General features: G+C 39.8%; 1 protein-coding gene across 1 annotated transcript in view; it reads left to right on the forward strand.

The window, feature by feature from the left end:
* The first annotated feature begins 1,772 nt into the window (after positions 1-1,772).
* Phf6 (PHD finger protein 6) overlaps positions 1,773-22,356 on the forward strand; it is a 42,965-nt gene continuing 22,381 nt past the window's right edge. The window contains 6 exon segments of the mRNA XM_059250508.1: positions 1,773-1,974; positions 5,997-6,180; positions 6,416-6,521; positions 21,564-21,676; positions 21,678-21,697; positions 21,930-21,973. Coding sequence (XP_059106491.1) covers positions 6,043-6,180; positions 6,416-6,521; positions 21,564-21,676; positions 21,678-21,697; positions 21,930-21,973 — 421 coding nt within the window. The 5' untranslated portion in view covers positions 1,773-1,974; positions 5,997-6,042.

Consider the following 22,356-nt stretch of genomic DNA (forward strand, 5'->3'; position numbering starts at 1 on the left):
GCGCCTTTATCACACCGTACTGTATTGGTTTACTTGATGGTCTCAGTATTTTCACCCTGAACTCGATGGGCTTGCATTGGATTCATCTTCGTTTCCTCTCAGTTTGAAACTTAGTTTTGCAAGCTTTTATTGATTTAAACTTCGTTCAAATAAGTACATGAATGAAACAATGAATTAAAGGCAGTAAAATATGAGCTGGGGCGTCAAATAAAAAGACTACACATTGTTTAGCCACTGCATTTTCTCTTATATATTCATCTGTGTCATTGTGGCATCAATAAGCTTGTAAAACTTGGTGGAGGACCTATGATTTACATACAGTTTAAATGGAATACATATTGTGGATCTTCTTATGCAAAACTCTAGTCACTCCCTGGAGAGTAACTGGGGGCAAAGGGCAGTGGAAGTAGATGTATCTTTTAAGAGTGAAGGCAAGCTAGAGCAAAGCTACGGATGCCCTAGAGCAGAGGCAGTGAATCAGAGTTCCAGAGCACCGGAGGGATGTGATAAAAATCACAGCTCTAGTTGCCGAAATCAGGACAGACAGAAGGCTCGGAGCAGGAGCTAGAGAAAGGTTCCTTGAAGCTAAATGATTGATTTGTAGGACCTCCTTGGGTTCCATTTGAATGAATCAATTTTAGACCACTATGGTTACTGTTTTCTCGGGCGTTGAAATCTAAGGTTGACCTTGAAAGGGAAAAATTAAAAATTGATGAAACACTATGTAAAAAGCATTGGATCCAGAATGTAAATCCACTCCCATTGCAGGAAAAATAGCTACATGAAAGATTTCTTTAAAGGCTCCCTGGTTTGTTAGCGATATTTTCTTTTCTTTTTAAAAATGGTTTTCCCTCGAGGAGGCCAGCAGAAAATAACAAAAGTTGACCATCATAATAAGGTATACTATGTCCCCAGGCATTATTCTCTTGTGATTTGCATATGTTAACTCATTTCTCACAATCTTTTGAGAGGGATACCATTGTGGTCTCTATTTTAGAATTGACAAGTCTGAGGGACCAGAGGTGAGCAAGGTCATGAAGCTAGAAGTGAGGGAGCTGAGATTCAGTCCAGAATATGGCTCCAATATGCCTAAAAAGAGTGCTAGTTTAGGTATTTGGTTCATCTGTGTGGGTTATAAAGAAAATCACTCGTCTTTTTTGATTATGACAACCCCAGCATTTACAGAGAACCAGCTATAAATGCTTCAGCTGCATCCTTATTCTTCCTCACAATAAACTTGGGAGGTATTTCGTTCTCATTTCCAAGACCAAACAACGAGAAAAATTAAGGTTGAGCGATTGTAACGATTGGCCCGAGGATTGCCATGCAAACGGGCAAATTGCACTGGAAGCTCTGTCTTTGCTAGCAGTGAAATCAGGCAAAAGGAGGACCCCACAGGGATACCAGGAGAGTACAATGAAATAATGGATGTAAAAAGGCCTCGACGAACAAGTGCAAGGGCTAAGGCCTGTGCATTTGAGTCACTGGAAAACCGGTTCCCCAAGACCTGGTCTCAGCTTTCTGGCCCCAACCCAGCGCCTTCTCCTCCCAGTGCCCAGCTTTCTCTTCAAATCTCTTTCTCGGTCTCCTCTGATCCTGCCCCCAAAGCCTCAGCCGAGCGGCAGAACGGAGAATAGAAGGTACGCGCGCGAGCCGGAGGCGGGGCCGCCGCCCCGAGCTTTTTGAGGGGCTGGTCTGCGCGCTTGCGCCCTACTTCGGCGGCTTCAACCGCCCCGGCTCGGTGGCCAATCAGAGTGCCCGGCGCGCTCGAGACGTCTTAACGTCCTGTGGGTCGTGTGCGTACGGAGGGAGGTAACGTAAGGGCGCTCGGCGAGCCCGTCTCTCCTCGAATGAAAGGAAACAACCTCCGGCGACAGAGCCCCGCTCTTCGGCAGTGCCGGAGAACCGACGCCCGCCTTCCTCGTCTCCCCTCGTGGGCGCTGTTCTCCCGTCGCCCGCCCGTGGGCCACGCTGGTGAGTTCCCCGCGGGAGCTAAGGGCCCCCCATTCTCTGTCTGGCGGGAGAAGACGGGGAGGATGGCGGTGGCCAGGCCGCCGCCCCTGCCCGTTGTTACGGGGGGACTCGCGGTGGTCTCCTTCATTGTCAGGGACCCCCAGAGGCGCCGCGCATTGTTGGTGCTCGCCGCAGAGGCTGGCGACCTAGTGCCTCGGGTGCGCTGAGGGACACGCTAGGCGGCTGCCTGGACTTCGGGGGAGGGGGCTTCACATCAGAGGAGGGAAAAACTGGGATGGGGGGGTGTAAAAAAAACTCTATGCTGTTGCTTCGATCATTTTAGGGGTAAGGAGGGTGACTCCTAGTTTTGAAGTGTAAGAGAAAAAATGGTTAAGATGGCATGAGGGTGAGCCCTACGGAATGAGGGGGAGAAAAAGAAAAACTCCTGGGCAAGGGGAATCGGGTGAAAGTGATGGATAAAGAGATGCTTTGGAGTAAGATCCTTAGAGGACGAACTCCTAGGGGAGGGAGGAGTGGGAAGAAAGTGGTACGATGATATTTTCCTGAATTCCAGAAGCTTGGCCAAGGACAATCGGTGGGGGGACCCTCGACTTTCTGGCTGAAAAGAACCTGCCGAAGTGTTGGAAAGGAGGATAGTTTTTCGAGTTTATTCAGCGCCTTGGTTAGAGGGAGATCTAGGAGTCTAGTGTGTGATCGGGGAATAAATAACGGAGAGAGTCCGCTCTGTTTCGTATCTGGTCCTTTATTACATGAGCGAACAGCACGGCGTTCTCTTGCAATTTCTGTTCGTTTCGATATTCTGCGTGAAAGTGAAAAACAAATCTTTTGATCTTTGAAAAGCCTTTAATTTTCCTCTAGTTTCTACGTAATATCAGGTCTTATTCATACAGCTCAAATTTTTTCACTACCCTTTGGCTTGAAACAACTGGAAAATTCCTTTAGTTTCCTTTTGAATAACCGCAAAAAGCAGTGCGAAGCATGTAATGGTATCGTGCAACCAAATTCAGGTGCCCTTCCGGTACATCTCTTATTCATTTATATCTCTCCTCTGTAACTTTCCTGATAGAAAGGCTGTGTTATCTTTGGAGGATCACGCTTTCTATCTGTACATTTCAACTGGCTTGCATGCGGAAGGGTTTTCATCTTCCGGAACTGCAGTTTTTGTTTTGTTTTGTTTGTTTTTTTTCCTGTGGAAAACGTTCTTTTCAGATACCAGCCATTGAATGAGCTCTCCAGTTGGTTCTCGAATGCCCTCCTTGGTTGTTCAGGTGATTTTCTACCTCGGTGCTTCACTGTATCTTGAAAAATCAGAAATGCATTCATTGTTTCCGCTGTGTTTTTCAGACGTTTAAACAGTGTTTCCCATAAAGATGTTGTTGTCTCTGCTTTAGACATTATCTTTCTTTAAAGGGAAAGGTCTCATTGTCGGGGTAAAGTATTAAACTTCGAGCTTTGCCTGCTCTTGAAAATCTTTAAATTAAAATCAAAGTGCTAAATAGCTGTGGATGATTATGAACCCTATAGTAATGATGCCTGAATGTCCTTATTCTGCTTAACCCGGGACCACAAATGTGACAGCAATAGATAAAAATCTGTATTTTTATGATAGACAGTTTTGCTAGGCGTCATTGTTTCCATGATGGTCTCTGCCGCTGCATGTTTTATAAGGCAGATGTAAAAAATCAGCAAGCTATGCACACATGCATTATTTGAATTTTAGTGGAAAAATCCAATTAGTCATTACATAGCAGGGCAAAAATTTAATCGTTTGTTGCACATTCGTGTGTTTATGCTCACTTTACAAATAAAATATAAAGTAATTACCAGGAAATACATGAATATTTAAAAATGCAAAATTAAGTATTTTTTGTTCTCTTTTAGATTTTGGAATCTAATATCTAGAAAAGCAGGTTCTGAAAATTAAGATGAACAGTGTACCTGTTTATTAGTGAAAAGAGGCAATATTTAATAAGGATAGAATTTGGGGGGCTAACATTTCAGAATCAATTTTGGGAATAAAGAGTGATTTTTTTTTCCCTCTAGTAATTTTGCTTATCTTAAGTCAGTTTTTTTTTAAGCCAGTGCTAGGATTGTATAGAGACAGCACATTAAAGATGTCTATGAAGATTAGATTTATAATGTACCATCCTTTCAGCTGGCCTGGATGACCTGGAGAAATGCTGAATACATCATGGTGACTTCACAGTGCCTGTTATTCATTGCGTGATAGTGAAGGAAACTCATTTAGAACTCCAGTAGCATATCTGGGTGCTATTTATGAATCTTGGTGTTTTTGCATAGCTCTAAAAACTGGAGCAGCTATATTTTTCATAAAGCAACTGGACACATACTTGCCTGAGCAAATGCAAACACACTTCCCCTTTTGTTTCTTTTGTTTCTCTGTTGTCCTTTTTTTAATGCTAAAAGATTTGCTATTTTCAGTCAGTTTCATAGTTTCTAGCCAGTGTTCTGAAATCGGTATATTGAGAAGTACCCCGTGGCACTTGGGAGACTGAGGGATTTAAAATTATAGATAGCATTAAGAGTTCATTAAACCATCAAAGCAGAGACGGCAAGACCTTTGAAGTCTTGTTCAAAAGAGAATACTGGATATAAATTAATGAGAAGAAATGTTTTCTTTGTGGCTTCTCATTACATTACATCAAGATGATCCACATTGAATAGCTCTGAGTGGTTGTAGATCCTGCATCACCTTGCTGCTACTGCTGCTACTGGTGAACAGATGCTTCTCAGAGCTAACGACTGAGTTGTTAGTGAGCCAAGTCTCTAAACACAATGTCACGAAAATGTTCAAACCTATGTAAGTGGCAATTTAATAAGCGAATCTGGACAGAAGTTTGAGATTCTATTGATTGTGATGTATGTTATGCCAACCTGGGCCTGAGCTGCTTACTCCCATTAATTGGGTGAATTATACAAATCACAACACTGATTTGAAATTTGTTGAGTTGGTGGCATTGAATGATCTGTGTTGAGAACGATGATGCAAATCTGTAGACTTCTGTGTTACAGCTTTTCTTCCCTTTTTTGGTTTGACTGTACAACCTATAATTATAATTTGATCAAATGCAAGGCTCATTCAGAAGAATTTTCCTTCTACTGCACAGTATTGCTAACTTCTGTATAGGAGTTATTGCATGTAGAAGACCACTGTTGGTTTGGCTTTTAATAAGCAGACTTAGGATAATTCTCAGTCAAATAAAATGGTTTAGTAAATATTAGGGTCCTAATGGCTGCATTTTATGGTACAATTTTAGAAGCTTTATGATTTCATTACATGGAAAAGGAACAGGATAGCAATAATGTGAGGTCATAAACATGATTTTCTTAAATTTGAACTATTTCAAATTTTAAAAATAGTTGTTTCAAAGTTACACTTAATTTTATTTCTAATACTTAATCAGTATGTGAACTGGAAGAAATTAAGCAATTAAAGAATTCAGTTCTCTTAATAATCTATAGTTTTCTTTGTAGTTTTAAATTGTTTTTAGGTCTTTATCATTCTATTTCCTTGATGGCCATCTACTTATACTTGAAAAATATTTTTTACTATTAATTATTAGAGGATGCTTTAATTTTGTGATTTTGGTTTTCTGTATGCTTTTTGAGACAGGGTGTCACTTTGTAACCCAGAGGGGCCTCAGACTCACCTTGTGGCTCAGGCTGGACTCATGATCTTTTGCCTGAAACTCTTAAGTGCTGAGATTATAGCCATGCCCCACTGTATGTGGTAGCTATGTTATACATTCTTATCCACACAAAAGTCCTTTTATCCACATATCTCCTAATTTGAATTCATTTTGATTTCTCTCACTCTAGACTTGATTTCATTTTCTACTTCCCTCTCTTAATATGTATTATATCTGGAAGTTTTAGTATTTATCTATACTAATGTTTAAGTAACTCTATTAAAACCTAGGTCAGACATTAAACTACTTGCATGGAAATGTATAATTTTTAAATGAAATTAACCATTTTGTTGCCATTCTTCTTCTCTGTAGCATTTCTTGAGGCTTAAAGTGACATTCTATAAGCAGTTTAAAAATCATGTCAAGCTCAATTGAACAGAAAAAAGGGTCTACAAGACAGCGCAAATGTGGCTTTTGTAAGTCAAATAGAGACAAGGAGTGTGGACAGTTACTGATATCTGAAAACCAGAAGGTGGCAGCACACCATAAATGCATGGTGAGTATGCTGGCATCGATGGAGAGACCTCAAAACCATTCCTGAAAAGAGAATCTCAGTAACACATTAGTATTACTGAATATGAAGGCAAAAAAAATGCTGTTAAAATTTTAAGAAACGGTTTCACACTATGCAATGTCATTTTAATAGAAAATTCATTTTTAAGCTTAATGTCTTATTCATTGTCTTAATGTAGTTATGTATGAACCCTAATGATTTCAAATGTTATTTATAGCTTTTTTCGTCGGCCTTGGTGTCATCACATTCCGATAATGAGAGTCTTGGTGGATTTTCTATTGAAGATGTCCAAAAGGAAATTAAAAGGGGCACAAAGCTGGTAAGTTGGTATTTGTGCCTCTTGAACATAAAAATTATTTTAAACTCACAAAGAAGGAAATTACTTATTTTAAAGTGTATTACTTTGCAAATTTTATATAATTTTAAATTGTGGGTTCTTTTTTATTTTCTAACCAGTAAAATCCAAAGCTTGATTTGTTTACAACTCAAGAAAAAGGAGTGAATCAGTATCTGTACTATTGAAATACTTCTTCTCAAAAGGAAAATCTTAAAGGCTGTGATCACTTACAAAACAAATAATTTGCTTAATTTGCATGTATCATGTTTAGAATCTTCACTCAAATGTATTTTTCATAATTCTGGTATGTCTTCCCTTTTCATCATAAAATTGGTATGGGTCATCACAAACTAAGATGATAGTGCCTCCTCAGCAGGAAAATGATAACTCTTGCTAACAAAATATTGTTCTGTGGTTTGGCTCTATGACACGGCATTTATGACTTTGGATAACTTTTGGTGAATTTTCCAGGAGTTTTTCCGAAGCTGCTCTAGAGTTATGTTCCTGTAGTTATCTTCACCACCAATAACCAGATTGGCAAGATGTTATATTGCTCCTTGGGAAAAGTAGTGTCATCTCCATTGGTATTTACAACACATGACTTACCACGCAACATTTAATGGATAGATTTCTTTTCATTTGGTTATTTCTCTTGCTTGAGCTTTTTGTTGAAATTATATCCATTGTTGTAGTAAGATCTTAATTGTGAACATATGTTATCATTCCAGCCCTAAACTGTATGTAATAATAGAAAAGATCTTTTTTTAAAATGTGATTTTTTTCCTTTGGTGTTTTTACATTACTTCATAACTGTAGTGTACTGGGTTTTTTGTTGTTGTTGTTTTTGTTTTTTGAGACAGTGTTTCTCTGTGTAGTTTTGGTACCTGTCCTGGATCTCTGTAGACCAGGCTGGGCTCGAACTCACAGAGATCTACCTTCCTCTGCCTCCCGAGTGCTGGGATTAAAGGCATGCACCACCACCGCCTGGCTCAGATTTTTTTTTCTTTTGGTGTTTCGAGACAGGGTTTCTCTGAGTAGCTTTGCGCCTTTCCTGGAACTCACTCTGTAGACCACACTGGCCTCGAACTCACAGAGATCCGCCTGTCTCTGCCTCTGAGTGCTGGGATTAAAGGCGTGTGCCACCACCGCCCGGCCATGGCTCTGATTTTTTTTAAGAAACAGAACACCTGTGTTTTTATTTCCTGGTCCTTAAAACAAATTCAGATGCAACAAGAGAATGCTATTTACTTGAAAGTAGTGTTGTAAACCTTATTGCTTCGTTTTTTCCTTGTCATTATATGTAAAAACCCTTCCTGTTCTGGATGTGTTAGAGCTTGCACCACTTAACATGCCTCCTGTAGTCAGACCAGGTATGGTATTGGCCCCTGATAGTGAAATAGTATTACGAAACTCAATACCTTCTTTTTGCATGTTACATGAAGCAGAAGTACACATCTGTCAGTGCTGCTATAGTTAATCGAGATTCAGTGCATTTGAACCTGTTTGTAAATAAAATACCAGAATTTGATACAAGTTTTACTATTAGAATTTACTAATCTAATTTACTAATAGAATTACTATTACTATTTTGTTTTGAATGTTATAAAGTAGGGTGTTAATTTCCCCCCAGGTATAGTGTGCTATATATAACTCAACTTGCTCCTTGATCTAGTGAATGGAATAATATTGAGGGTTAAAAGCCCAGAAATAGTAATAGACTTGGGCTTGGATCTCAGCTCTGTCACTAACTGGGTGACCCTGAATATGTTATTTCCTTCCCTAGCCATGTATTCTTGTTCAAGGGATAATGAGCATACTTGCCCCGCACAGTTACTATTGGGATTGAAAGAGAATATACAGGACTAAGTATGGTGCTCAGCACATACTTAAGACTTGATAAACGGTAGCCACCTCTGTAGTTACTCCTTACAAATAAAAGTAAGATCCTGCTAATGTCATCGAAGACTTATGAAAGAAAGCATGCTAGGCAGAAAAGTCATGACATCAAATATGTTTTGGTGCTTGAGATTGAACCACGGCCTCAAAGATGCTAAACATATACTTTCCTTCAAAGCTACTCCTCCAGCCCTATGGCCTTTTTTTTCTGGATAATTACCACAGGCACATTAATGTTACCTTAGACAAGTCATTAACTTACTTGTCTTTTTGCCACCTATCAGTAGATACTGTTTTATCATCACATACTAAACATCAATGACAAAATTATTATAAAAGGTAGAAAGATTTCCCATAGGCCAGTGGGATGGGTCACTGATAGGAACACTTCTCAAGCTTGTACACTGTTGCCAAGCACAAACTCACTAAGAGCTAGGATTTGTTTGAAAAGTTACTTGACACCATGGGCATCTTGAATTGTGGAATAGTTACAAAAGAGGAGTGTACCATAGCTTAGACTGTTTTCTTCTTCATCCAAAATGTTAGAATTTAAATTACTTATACAGTGAATTGGAGAGCAGCATTTATGTTTCACTTTGGAATAACCTTTTAAAAATTAATTATTTTTGTTTTTATTTTGTGTGTATGAGTGTTTGCCTGCTTGTGTGTATGTATGTATGTGCACTGTATTCGTGCCTGGGGCCCATGGAGTCCAGAAGAGGCTGTCAGATTCCCCCAATATTGGAGCTGCCATGTAGGTACTGAGAATGTGGATCCTCTGAAAGAGCAACAAGTGCCCTTAACTACTAAGTCACCTTGATGGCCCCTTAAATTTTCCCCTAATACTTATTTTTAACTATGTGTATGTTTATATCTGTGTAGGGGTATGTGCATATGAATGCAGTTACCCATGGAGGCCAGAAGACGTTGGATTCCTTGGTGCAGGAATTATAGACTGTTATGATATGCATGCTGGGAGCAGAACTTGGGTCTTGTGCAAAAGCAGTGTATGCTCTTAACTGCTGAACTTTCTCTCTAGGCCCTGAAATAACTTTAGCTTTCAGTTTCCTTCTTTGCTTAAATTGTTTTCTTTTTAATGAGGTACTGCCAAGTAACTAAAATTCTTGATTTTAGTTTTCTTTACTTTTCCCGGTGTAGATTTGTCTAAACAATAAAAGGACCACAAGTCAAATAGGAAAGAATAAAAAATGAAGAGTTTTATATATCTAAACTACATATAAACCAAGTAACTGGTGTCCCTGGTCAGCTTTTTTTTTTTTTTTTTTTGGTTTTTCGAGACAGGGTTTCTCTGTGCAGCTTTGCGCCTTTCCTGGGACTCACTTGTTAGCCCAGGCTGGCCTCAAACTCACAGAGATCCACCTGGCTCTGCCTCCCGAGTGCTGGGATTAAAGGCGTGCGCCACCACCGCCCGGCCCTGGTCAGCTTTTTAATGCATTTGATCCTGTGAGCCTTTTTGCCCTGGCTTCAGTTCATGCGCATTTTGAGATGAAAAGGGTTGTGAATACCCACTGAAAACCATCAAAAGCAGGAGCCCAGGCTCCTGAGTGCATTCATGGCAGATTTCAGTCAGTACCTGATGTCGTTTCCAAAGGTGTTCATTTGCCCCACGGAAGAGGGGCAGACTCAAGACTTAAGGTGAACGGGTGCAGGTGGCTGGATGGGAGTCTTGCAAAGGTGGGAATGCTCTGGAGAGCAAGAGGTGCAGGGGTGTGATTCCTGGCAGCCGTAGGCAGTTAACTTTCACCACTTTCATATCAGCTTCGAGGATCAGAGGGAAAGCTATTTTGTATGAACATGTTCATCTCTTTTCCATTATCTTAAATATACAGTTAAGGCCCAGGATGTATGACGAGAAAAAGACAAAACTGTTTTTGTAGTTTAGTTATTTATTTTTCCACAATGACTTCCAGGTCTCATTGAAGACATACAAAGACACCACACCTGAACCCTGTGCCAGATATGTTTTTGTTGTTTTTGGGTCGGGGTCTCCTGTGTCCCAGGCAGACTTCAGACTACACTATGTAGTTGAGGATGAGCTTGATTCCTAATCCTCCTGACTCCTCTTCCCAGGTGTTGGGTTATTATAGGTATATGCTACACTCACCTGTAAAATTTATCCTTAATTGTCCAGCCATATAGAAAAAATATAATTTCCAAGTAAAGTTATTAGTTACCATTGCTTTTTTGAATTTCTCATGAGACATGTGAGCGTAGTATTTGAAGAATGTATTCTTTCTGAAGCTGCTTGGTAAGATCACTAAGATCTACACTGATAGTTACTTCTACTAATTAGTACCTGTGTCAGAGAGAGCACAGATAGCAAAAGAATCCAGGAGGTCATGTAGTTCACCTTCCTTACCCCTAGGCAAGATTACCTAAGTCACCCAAGATGCTGTGCTCCTCTGCTCTGTTCTGGTGTTAGGAAATTGTGATTCTACTCAGGTCACATGAAATAAAAACAGCAATATATTTGCGAATCTCATCCCTCTGTAATTCAAATGTATCTCTTAATTTCTCTTTCCATTAAAGAAGTATTTAGGTTTTTTCCCCTCCCTTTATTTAGAAAGAATCCTTCCTAGCCGGTGGTGGTGGTGGTGGTGGTGGTGGTGGTGGTGGTGGTGGTGGTGGTGGTGGTAGTAGTAGTAGTAGTGGTAGTGGTGCACACCTTTAATCCCAGCACTCGGGAGGCAGAGGCAGGTGGATCTCTGTGAGTTCAAGGCTAGCCTGGTCTACAGAGGGAGTTCCAGGACAGGCTCCAAAGCTACACAGAGAAACCCTGTCTCAAAAAACCAAAAAAAATAAATAAATAAAAAATAAAAAATAAAAGAATCCCCCCCTCCTATACATAATGACCATCCTCACATGATTCCCAAACTTGCCTATTTTCAAATGAGAATTTTCTGCCATATACCTTGTGAACTCCCCTGAACGTTTTATACTTTATCTAGTAGTAGAACTAGCTGACACTTACTCAGTGCTCAATATGTGTTAAGGACTAGGCAAAGTATTTTAAATACATGATCCTAATTAATCCTTAGAATCATGCTGCAAGAAAGGAAAGAAAGTATTCATCCTTGCTTTTTTATACAAAAGGAAACAGGCTCAGAGAAGTAAGTAACATGAGTGTCTAGGGTCATGTAGCTAGTATGTGGCAGACCTTAGATTTGAATCTAGGGCCAGCACTCGTAATCAGCAGGTTATCTAGCCGTTCTTTTAAGCTGCTTCACCTCAAATCACATTTTAATAAAGTGTGATAGTTTTGTAATAAAGATTGTTGATTTTATGGCACACTCAGACTCCTATTGCTTAATGTATTCCATCAGTAGCATTATCTTGCTTACTGTTAGGACAGAACCTTATACACATCTTGGGTTAAAATGGTCTATTTTTACATTGGAGATATTTTTTGTAGGCTCTGACCATAAGACAACTCATTCTCTAGTCTTTACTCAGTAGCAAGGGAGCACGTGGCACTGCAGAGGTAGGGTGTCTGTATTTAGGATCTAAATAGATGATAACTCCTAGTGTGTGTGTGCTTTCTTTTTGGGGAGGGCTGTTCCCTATTTAAAAGCTTAAGGCTTCTTTCTAGAGATAGTCAGGTGTAGGAATGAATGTAGGAAATGCTGTGAGCTTTACCGATTAGAGTTGAGTAAGAATGGTCATAGGGTTTTTTAAATATCAGACAAGAATTTCAACTCAAAACGAGGCAAGGCAAACAGGATTTTTCTGGAGACAAGTCATGCACAATAGGCACTGTGGAGAATGAAGTATAATGATTGCAATTTCCTTGCCTGTTCTATGTAGATGTCCTGCAGGCATTTGAAACTCAACCTTTCCAAACCAGTATTATAACCTTCCCCCCTGAAATCTGAGTCTCTCTCCGAATCCCTTGCCTTCAACCCTTCCTTCCACGTCTGTTAGGTGGATTCTGTTTCTGAGGAGACTTTGTCTTTTCTTTCCTACTGCTGCCCTCTATCAAGCTTTCATCTTCTCCTTTTCTAGTAACCATAGCACTGGTACTTGCTTAACTGCTTTTGACAGCTACTGCCAGGCATGTGACATGGTTCAGCTCTGGTAAAGGTGCTTGCCACCAAGTCTGACAACCTGAGTTTGATCCCCGGGAACCACAAGATAGAGGGGAGAAGCAATCATTCCTGCAAGATGTCCTCTGACACTGGCCTCTGTGTGTGTGTGTGTGCACTCACCAGACACACATTTAATTGTTAAAAACGCTCATGGTACTCTCCACACTACCCAGAGACCTGAGCATGACATTGAGCAGTCCTGTATTAATGTACCTTTCCCAGCCTCTTGACTCTCCTTTCTTGGGTTTTCAGACATCCCCTCTGTGCTTGCTTTCACTGCTACTTCACAAAAGTTCTTTTTATGTGGCCAGATCAAACTCCTGCTTGTCTCTGCAATATAGTACAGCCCGGCATGCTTTGCGGTCAGAACACATGGGCAAGCTTTTCTTCCATGGTGAACTGTGGGCTCCAACAGAGTTGAGACTATGTTCTCTTTGCCTAGCTGAGCATCACATGGGCATAACACATGGAAATATTTAGCATAGTGCTTTAAGTCTTCTTTGTGTTCTGTACTATTCCAATAAGTAAGTGGGCACTGATCAGTCCTTGCATCTCAAAAGAGGAAAGGGTTTGGATTGAAGAAAGTAGGAAGCCTTTAATAACAGGCTAGGTTTAGGGGGCTGGAGAGATGGCTCAGCGGTTAAGAGCACTGGCTGTTCTTCCAAAGGTCCAGAGTTCAATTCCCAGCAACCACACGGTGATCTGGCACCCTCTTCTGGCAGGCAGAACACTGTATACATAATAAGTAAATTTAAAAAAAAAAAAAAAAGAGCAAAAAAAGCCAGGGGCTGGAGAGATGGCTCAGCCGTTAAAGGCTAGGCTCACAACCAAAAACATAAAAAAAAAAAAAAAAAAAACAGGCTAGGTTTAAACTGGAAGTCCTGGCATAATATAAACTTCCTGATTTGGTTAATCAGTGTTGTTGTGTTGTTTGAGGCTTTGACAGATTGGAAGGGGAGTAGAAAAATTAGCCTGGTTATTTCTTCAGTGTGGTAGAGAACTATGTATATACCTCAAACATGATGATTTTCATCTCTTCAACTTTCACTCACCCAGTGTGGTGGTACTTCTGTTGTATTCTTGGGCATTATATTTGTCAGATAAACCTTAGATTTTATCTTTATATGTGTTTATCAAGTACTAAAGAACCTACTAAAAGCTAGATACTTTGGGTATAGACATGAAATAAATCACTCTTAGAAGTAAAGAATGGCACGGGAGAGCTGGGAAAGAAGACCACAGCTGATCTACCTGAGAAGTCAGAAGGCTGTGTGGAAAAAGACATTTGAGCCTGTATGGTGACCTGCATCTGTAAATCCAGCACTCAGGAAGCTGAGGCAGGAAGAGGATATGCGTTCCAGACAAGCTTGGACTACAGAGTAAAACCTTTTCCCACAAAATGGTGCTCTTTTGAAATGTGTTCCACCAGGAGAGCAATACCATGGAAGTCAAAGGTGGAAGGGAGCGTTTCAAGGAAGAAGTGTTCGAAATGATTAAATGAGTGCAGCATGCCAGTGCTGCTTAAGTAGTGTGTGTGGCTTGTTTAGTGTTCAGTAAGGGCTGAATGGGGGCAAGATGCCCCCACTTGGTTTTTGCATACAGAAGCAGAAGGTATTGGGTGACTGTTGATGCTACCTAAGCTCTTATAACAGCAATCCCTCACCAGCTTGAATAAATCGGAAAGGGGTGGTTTTCAGACAGGCACACTTTGGCTTTTATTTTATTTATGTTTTTATTTTTCGAGACAGGGTTTCTCTGGGTAGATTTGGTGCCTGTCTTGAATCAGGCTCTGTAGACCAGGCTGGCCTTGAACTCAGAGATCAGCCTGGCTCTGCCTCCCAAGTGCTGGGATTAAAGGCATGTGCCACCATCGCCTGGCACACTTTGGCTTTTATAAGATAGGATCTTACTATATAGTCCAGGCTGGCTTTGAACTTGCAGTTCTCTTGCCTCAACATCCTGAGTGCTAGGAGCACAGGTGTCTGCCACAAGACAAACTTTTTCTCTGAAAGACCAGATAATAAATTTGTGAAGCTTTTCCTCCAGCTATGTGGACTTAATTGTAATCAAAGACAATACTGAAAAAAAATGGTTATGACTGTACTCCAATTAAACTTCATTTACAAAATCCAGAAGTAGGCCATGTTGGGCTCACAGGACATCTGCCTATAGGGTATCTGAGGAGGAAAAGAGGTCAGTTTTCATCAAGGAGATTTTTCACTTCATCTCTGTAACTATATGTACATGCATTATGAATGTATTCATGCTAGTGGGAATTCTTTTAAAAAGCCAATTATAGCATGGAGGTTAATTTTAATGTCTGTAGATATTTTACCAGAAATTTATATTAAAGTGAACTTTGCATTTGGGGTGATTAAGTAAAATAAGCAGTGATGGAGAAAACTGTGTCTTTGGCTATTATGGAAATGCTTTTATTTAAATGCAGTCTTTTTCTTTGCCTTCATTTAGTATGTTTTATAATTGGGAACACTAGCTTTATGTCATAAAATTCTCATTTGTGTTTGCTAATGGAGGAGAACCAAAACCAATAATATAAAACCAGAGCTTGAGGAGGTGTGGCTCGGTGGTAGGTTGTTTGTGCAGCATATTCAAGGCCCTGGGTTCTATCCTCAGAACTGCAAAAACAACTGAGCAGTAATGTCAAATAATTTCTCTGTGTTTTAGGGGACTGTCTTGGTGCTTACTTGAGTGTGGCTATGTTTTTGGCATTCTTCACAGATTAAATATAGCAAGCAGCCTGGCAGTTCACAGGATTCTCAGCTGCAAAGACCCATAGCTGGGAAGAATCTAAATGAAAAGGTCTGCACTTACCAAATGTCTGAACTTTTCAGTTGAACAAAGGGAGAAAACAAACTTTAAATGCCCACATAAGAATCTGTTTTTCTTATCAGACATGATTCAGGTAATTGGATAGAGTTGGAATATGTGAGTACTCAGCGTAAGGTCAGAGGGTTAGGTTAGGCAAGAGCTTCACAGACTGAGTTTATTCTCCTCTGGTTTCCATTAGTCTGTCCTTGGGTCAAAACGGAACAAGAGGCACCTGGAATTTAAAGTCCAAATCTGTCTTGTAAGCAACTTGCCATTTTTCAAGGATTTGACAGTGTTCAGATTTTATTGATGGTTTTTAGCTTCTCTTTAGATCTTCTAAGCAAGTTTTATGTATGATCTTCAAAACCACTGGTTTTGAAACCAGGAGTATAGCTATAAGATCACATAGAAACAGTTTTGAGTTCACGCTGCACCCTCCCTGGCAGTGGCATTCTTTAAAAAAAAATTTTAACAAGTAATTTGGTCACTGTCAACTAACTAGGTAAGCCAGGGGATACTCTTGTCTGTGTTGGATATGTGAGGTGTTATTCTAAACTATGGTCCTGGAGATACACAACATTATTGAGGCATTTCTGACTATTTGCCCCAACTGTGCTTTTTGGTTTTTATGAGAGATGGTGGTTATTACAGCCACTGTAAGGTGAGCTTGTCTCTTGTGAAAGTATCCTAGCTAGGGTGTCCCTTTCTTTAGGTGCTTTTGACAATTTTTGTCCTTGCCTTACAGGCTCAGGAGCATGGCTTCTTTTCACATCTTGTTTTGCATTTTGTTATTCAAAGCAGTTTTCTGAAGCGAGTGTCTCCACCGCTGTTAACAGTATTGCTCTGTCTATGCCGGGGGTTCCTCTGCTACAGTTGAGCCCTATGGAGCTGTGCTCTAAGTGTTTCTGTGTAGCCGCTGGATTCTAGCTTTGCCACAGACACTTTCTTTTTGTGCCTGTCCATGAAGTTGGCAACCTCATTTTCATTTTCCTCCTCACAGCTACTGAGAAAACAGTATTTTTCCTTTTGATCCTTAAGACAAATTGTGGAGACCTCTTTCCTTCTCGGTCTTGTTCAGTTGACTGAAGCGCAGGTATGCTTGGCTGTCCAGTGAATCTTAGTCCTCTCAGTTCTTTGTGTGTCCTCTCGTGCATGGCTTGCTTCCTCTTTCATCTTCGGGTCAGCTCCTTGAGACTTGTTTCTGTGGTACAGCTTAACCTACGTTAGCATAGCAAAACCTCTGGCCGTTCATTCGCACGGCTTCTGACCATACTGTGGATGTGTGCAGTTACCTAGGATAGGACAGGACCTCATTTCTCAAGCTCTCCAACTTTGCACTTGGAGATTCATAATTGAGGTTTATCAGGTCTTCTAGGTAGGAGCAAGCTGAAAGGGGGGTGGGGTAAAAGAAAAGCAGTATTAGGGACAATGTGTTTGCCTTTTAAAAACAAGAACATGGAATAGGATACAAGCAGAGTAAGCTGAGAATTAACATCTAGACCTATACCTTCATTGGAGGAAAGAAAATTAGCTCTCAAGAGAATACTTGGTAGGTCAGCCCCTTTTTTGGCAGGGAAAGGACACCATTGTTCTTGAAAAACATGTTCCTGTCACATTAGTTTTCATTTCCCACATTTGAAGGTGCCAGGGATACAGTGAGGGCCTGATGAAAATGGCAGCTGACAGTCTTCTGGAGGACAAATCGAGGGAAAGACTGGCAGATTACAGAGCAAATGTCTTCTGTAAAGGCAGATACTGGGTACCAGGGCTAGGTCTGTCTGACATACCTTGCTGTGATGGTGACAGTGGTGAGGGCGGGGTCACTTGGTCTATGTTTTGAGACGGGGTCTCACTTTGTAGCCCTAGCTGGCTTGGAACTCACAGCTGCATGCGCCTGCTTCTACCTCCCTGGTGCTGAGATTAAAGGCATGTGCCACCATGCCCATCCCTTTTTTAAATTAATTTTTCTTTAGTCTTTGAACATTTTGTACATTTAGGAAATTTATTTGTATCATATCCAATGACCTCAACTCCTCTTAATGTCCCTCACCTTGTCACCCTGCTAACTTCATGTCTTTTTTCTTTTGTTATTACTAATCCCCTGGAGTCCTGTTATCACTGCCCGTATGAGCATGTGTGTGAGGCCAGCCGCCGGGCTATGGGGAAGCCTGTCAGCAGCCAAGTCCCCCCAAAAGACAGTAGCTCTCGCTTCCTTTCTAATTCTTTTTTTTTTTAAGAAAAGCCTTCCTTTTTTGTTTCTATTTGCCATTGCATTTCAGAAATGGTTTTACCTACCTATCTTTCCTAGCTTCTTTAATTATGATGTTTATCTCTAAGCTCTCATTCTTGTTTCTAGAAGGGCTATTCTGCTCCTCCCTACGTTCTGTGTTCTTTCAACTGAATTGTCCTCAATTTCACTTTTTCTAGTTCCGGATCATACAGTTTGTCAGTTGTGTGTGTGTGTGTGTGTGTGTGTGTGTGTGTGTGTGTGTTTAAGATATTCCAATCTTCAGTAACAAATTAACCCAATTAATAAAATCAACAAATTTATTGAGCACACTCTTAGTTTTCAGTGGGAGAGTGCTTGCCTACCATGGACAAAGGCCTAGCGTCCTTCTCAGTGTTACAAACAAATACTATAGAAGGTAAACTCTATTCATTTATTAAAAAATAGCCAAATAGGGAGCACAATTGTAAGAATTAAGATGAAGCTGCCATGTAGCCTGTCCCGTAGGAGTTGAGGGAGAAGAATTGTTGCAGGTGTTGGGCTATAGCATAGATGATTGGGATAACACAGTGAGAGGCATACGAGTGCATGCCTAAAATCCTGGCATTTGGGAAGCTGGCACAGGAGGGTTGCCAGATGAAGGCTAGACTGTGCTGCCTACCTTATCTCAAAAAGTAAAACAATGGATGGAGAGATGGCTCAGTAGTTAAGAACACTGCCTGCTCTTCCAGCTGACCCGGATTCAATTCCCAGCATCCACCTGGTGGCTCACAACTACGTGTAATTCTAGTTCCAAGGGATCCAATGCCTTTCCTCTTCTGGCCTCCATGGGCACACAAACACCCATACACATAAAAAATATGGAAAAAATATTTTTTTAAGTATTAAATAGATACCCTCTCCCCCAAAATCCAAAACCCCAAAGAAATTCTATTCTATTCCTTATTTTGACAAGTATTTTCTACCCTAAAATATTTTTGTTGATATTTTGTCACTATTCTTCATGAATAGAACGGACAACAAAATAGGCTTTTGGTTGCTTTAAAACCATGATCTTCCTATGTTGGTTATTTATGAAGTTGCTTTCTGTTGCCATAGCAGCTTACACTACTTACTTTGGACATACCTGAACTTATAGCCCCCCTCCCCAATACTGGCATATTTTGGTTTCCTTTGCATTTTCAGCTGAGAGACAAGCATTGAATGCATTGGGTACACTATTCCTGATACTTTTAAAAAATAACTTTTTGCACAACAAAATACTTTGAATACTATAGGAAAATCAGAAAATACAGAGAATTAAGAGCATTCCAAAATAGCAAACCAGCTTTTTGCTATGTTTACTTTTACCCTCCTTTTTTCTTTTTGTATTGTTTTCCCCACTCGAACGGATTTACTGAGTTCTCATCAACTGCAGCACCGCACTGGGAGATTATCTCAGAAAGATACAGCATACAAAACCAAATCTCCCAAACAGGCACGGCCGTCTGGCTGCCTTTGGGTCATTCGGTCCAGCTCGCGCCAGAACCCGTCGAAGCTTCTGCCGTGAGACCGCAGCCTGAAAAGCAAACCTCGAGGCGCGGCGCAGCGTTCCGCTGAGCACCGCCTATCTAGGGCAGTGCTTGTTTTTATCCCACGGCTCCTGGCTCCTGCTGCAAACTGGACGCCCCGCAGGCTCCCAGCAGCTAGCAGCCCGGTCAGCCATTTTCTGAGTCTCTCTGGTAACTCCGCCCTCTTTTTTGTATTTTTGAGACAGGGTTTCTTTGTATAGCTCTGGCTACCCTGGAACTTGTTATGTAGACCAGGCTGGCCTCAAACTCAGAGATCCGTCTGCCTCTGCCTCCCAAGTGCTAGGATTAAAGAAAGGCGTGTTCCATCACCGCCTGGCTTCTACCCATTTTCAAAGACTATATACTAGAAATATAATTGAGGTCGAAATTAACATATTTTCATATCCCGTATTAGTTTTTCACTAAACATCTATAGACCTATTACTTTGAAGCTAGATATGCTGGACATGCCTATCATTCCAGCATTTGGTAGTTTGAGGCTGCAGATCACAAATCTGAGTCCATCTTAGGCTACAACGTGAGATGCTCTCTGAAAAAAAAAAGCCTCCCAAGGAGCAGCAATAGAATATTCCTTCATATGGATGTAATGTAATTAATTTATTTATTTTATTATTTTTTTACATAGTGCTTTATTAACTTTAATTTTTTAAGTGCTAATGAGCGAAAAACAACAGCTGCTGAGACACGTAATTTATTTAAACATGTTTCGATTGTTGTTTTATAATTGAGACTATTCAAAACAATTCTGCAGTGAATGTGCTTGAACATAAATTGTTTATGCCTGATAGTATTTTCAGTAAATATGTACAAGTGCAGTTACTAGGACAGGGATATAAACTTTGTAAAGGCAGTATTTCTAATCCTTCATTTTGTGGTGCTGGAGGTGGAGGTTGAACCTAGGGCCTCACACATGCTAAGCAAGTGCTCTGTGATCTGGCTATACCCTCATTAGCACAATGTTTTTTTTTTATGGTAATTACTTGGTGTTTCGGTACTCATTTGAAGAAGTGGGTTATTTCTTGTGTATTAATAGTGGATAGTGGCCCTTGTGTTTTCTGGGAAGTACCTACATTGAGAGTATTTATTTTTGACTTACATGAGTATTTTCTAAAATGATAGCATGAATGAGTTTAAGTGTTTGATTTCCTTAGAGAAATGTGAGAAATTTTATTGGAATTTACCTCTTAGTACATCAGCATTGCTTAGGGACCAAGTAGTCCAAATGTTAGGATCATAAGTGTTGTTTGTTTGTTTGTTTTTTGCTTGATTGATCTTGGGTTTGGTTTTTGGAGACAGAGTCCCAGTAAATGTAGCCCAGGCTGGCCTGCAACTCCATCCTTGTGCCTTGGTCTTCTGAGTACTGAGATCAGAGTTAAGACCAAGGTATCTGGCAACCAGGAAACAAAGGTTTAGTTTTCCCCTTACTGTGATTCACTTTGATGTGGCATTTATAGCTTAGGAGATGGCACATTAAAAGTCCACTGGGTACAGTACACTGTGTTTTGTGAAACAGAACCATTAATAATGATTGTTATGTACTTCCAAAAAAGATTTGCTTTCTAAATATAGAGCATGAGCTAGTTAATTACTATCTAATAAGTTCAGAATGTAAGATATATTGAGTTGAAAGAATCTTTTCTTCTTTCTGTTGGCTTGAATTCATAATGCAGAAGGTAAGTAAGATTAAATTGAAGCAGGCAGGCCTATTTTCACAGTATAATCAATTAGTTATCACAAAATATCCTCAGCTCAAGGTATTAAAACTACTTTATAATTCTTTTATCCTTTCTACTGGCCTAACTTCCAATTGATTTTACCAGGTTCCCAAATAGTATAGGGGAGTTTTTCTCAAAGATTTTCATTTAAATATTTCTTAATCTTCATTAACTCTTCATTTAATTCTGATTTAAAAATTGGTTTTGGTGGTGGTACCCTAGTACTGGTGGTAGGTTTTGTGACTAGGGAAACAGTGTATCACTGAGCTATATCATTAGCTCTCTTGCTGATTTAAGTGGAAGTTTTAAGGAAAAAAATTCCCATGAGATACTTTTCCTAATTAACTGTATCCGGCAAGTTCTGGATTGCAAAAGAAGTCTATCTTTTTTATACTGATATTTTTATATAGCTCAGATTCATGATTTACAGTATTTCAGATGTTCTCTTGGCCATATAAAAATAACAGACATTTATAACACCCTATATTTTTTGTTAGTGAAAAAGTACCACCAGAATAATTTTATTTAAATTATTTTTAGGAGACAAAATAAGAAAAATAACATGAATTAGATTTTTTTTCAATAACCAGTTTGTTTTTCCTGACAGAAATTGGAATGCCCCTAACCTGTTTGTGACAGTATTAGCAGCTCACATTTGAATATTGTTTTGTTGTTTTTCTTTAGATGGTTCTTTGTGCCATTGTCCTGGAGCAACAATTGGCTGTGATGTGAAAACCTGCCACAGGACATACCACTACCACTGTGCATTGCATGATAAAGCTCAGATCCGAGAGAAACCCTTCACAAGGCATTTACATGTAACTGTTTCATTTTGCTTTGTTTTAAAGCAATCATACCTTCCTTCAGGCTTTTATAGTTTTTTCCTCATTCAAAGCATTTCATTGTCACTATAAAGGCTGTTTTGATATATAATAGTTAAATGATTTAGGAAGTGTAGCAGTTTATGAATGGGGTGGACTGTGCTGCTCATTTTTGTCATTTGAAAAATGAATTTAATTTAGTTCATAATTTTGTACTTTTCCCCCTCAGGGTTTATTGTCGAAAACACAAGAAAACTGCACATAACTCTGAAGGTATGTCTCATTAGCCAGTTTCATGTTTCAAGAAGAAATTTGAATAGAATGAGTGAATAATCTTCTATTAACGTTTTCCTTAAGATCAGTCTTACTATTAGGTATCTTTAAAATTTGGGAACTCATTAGAACAAACCAATGGAAATAAGAGCAATTTTTAAAAGAAAACTTTTACTCCAGAGGTCTTATAAATTATATATTTAAAACTTATGTCACATTAGGAAGAAACAATGGTAGGGGTGACATGTTTTTGTAAGGGTGGTAATTGGGATTCTTGCTTCTATTAGCTATTATAGACAATGTGAATTTAGGAATACTAAGGAATTTTGGACCAGCATACATTCTGGGAAAATTTCAACACATTCTGGTAGCCTTATTCATGA

Source organism: Peromyscus eremicus, chromosome X (genome assembly GCF_949786415.1).
Source record: "Peromyscus eremicus chromosome X, PerEre_H2_v1, whole genome shotgun sequence".
Classification (NCBI taxonomy): domain Eukaryota; kingdom Metazoa; phylum Chordata; class Mammalia; order Rodentia; family Cricetidae; genus Peromyscus; species Peromyscus eremicus.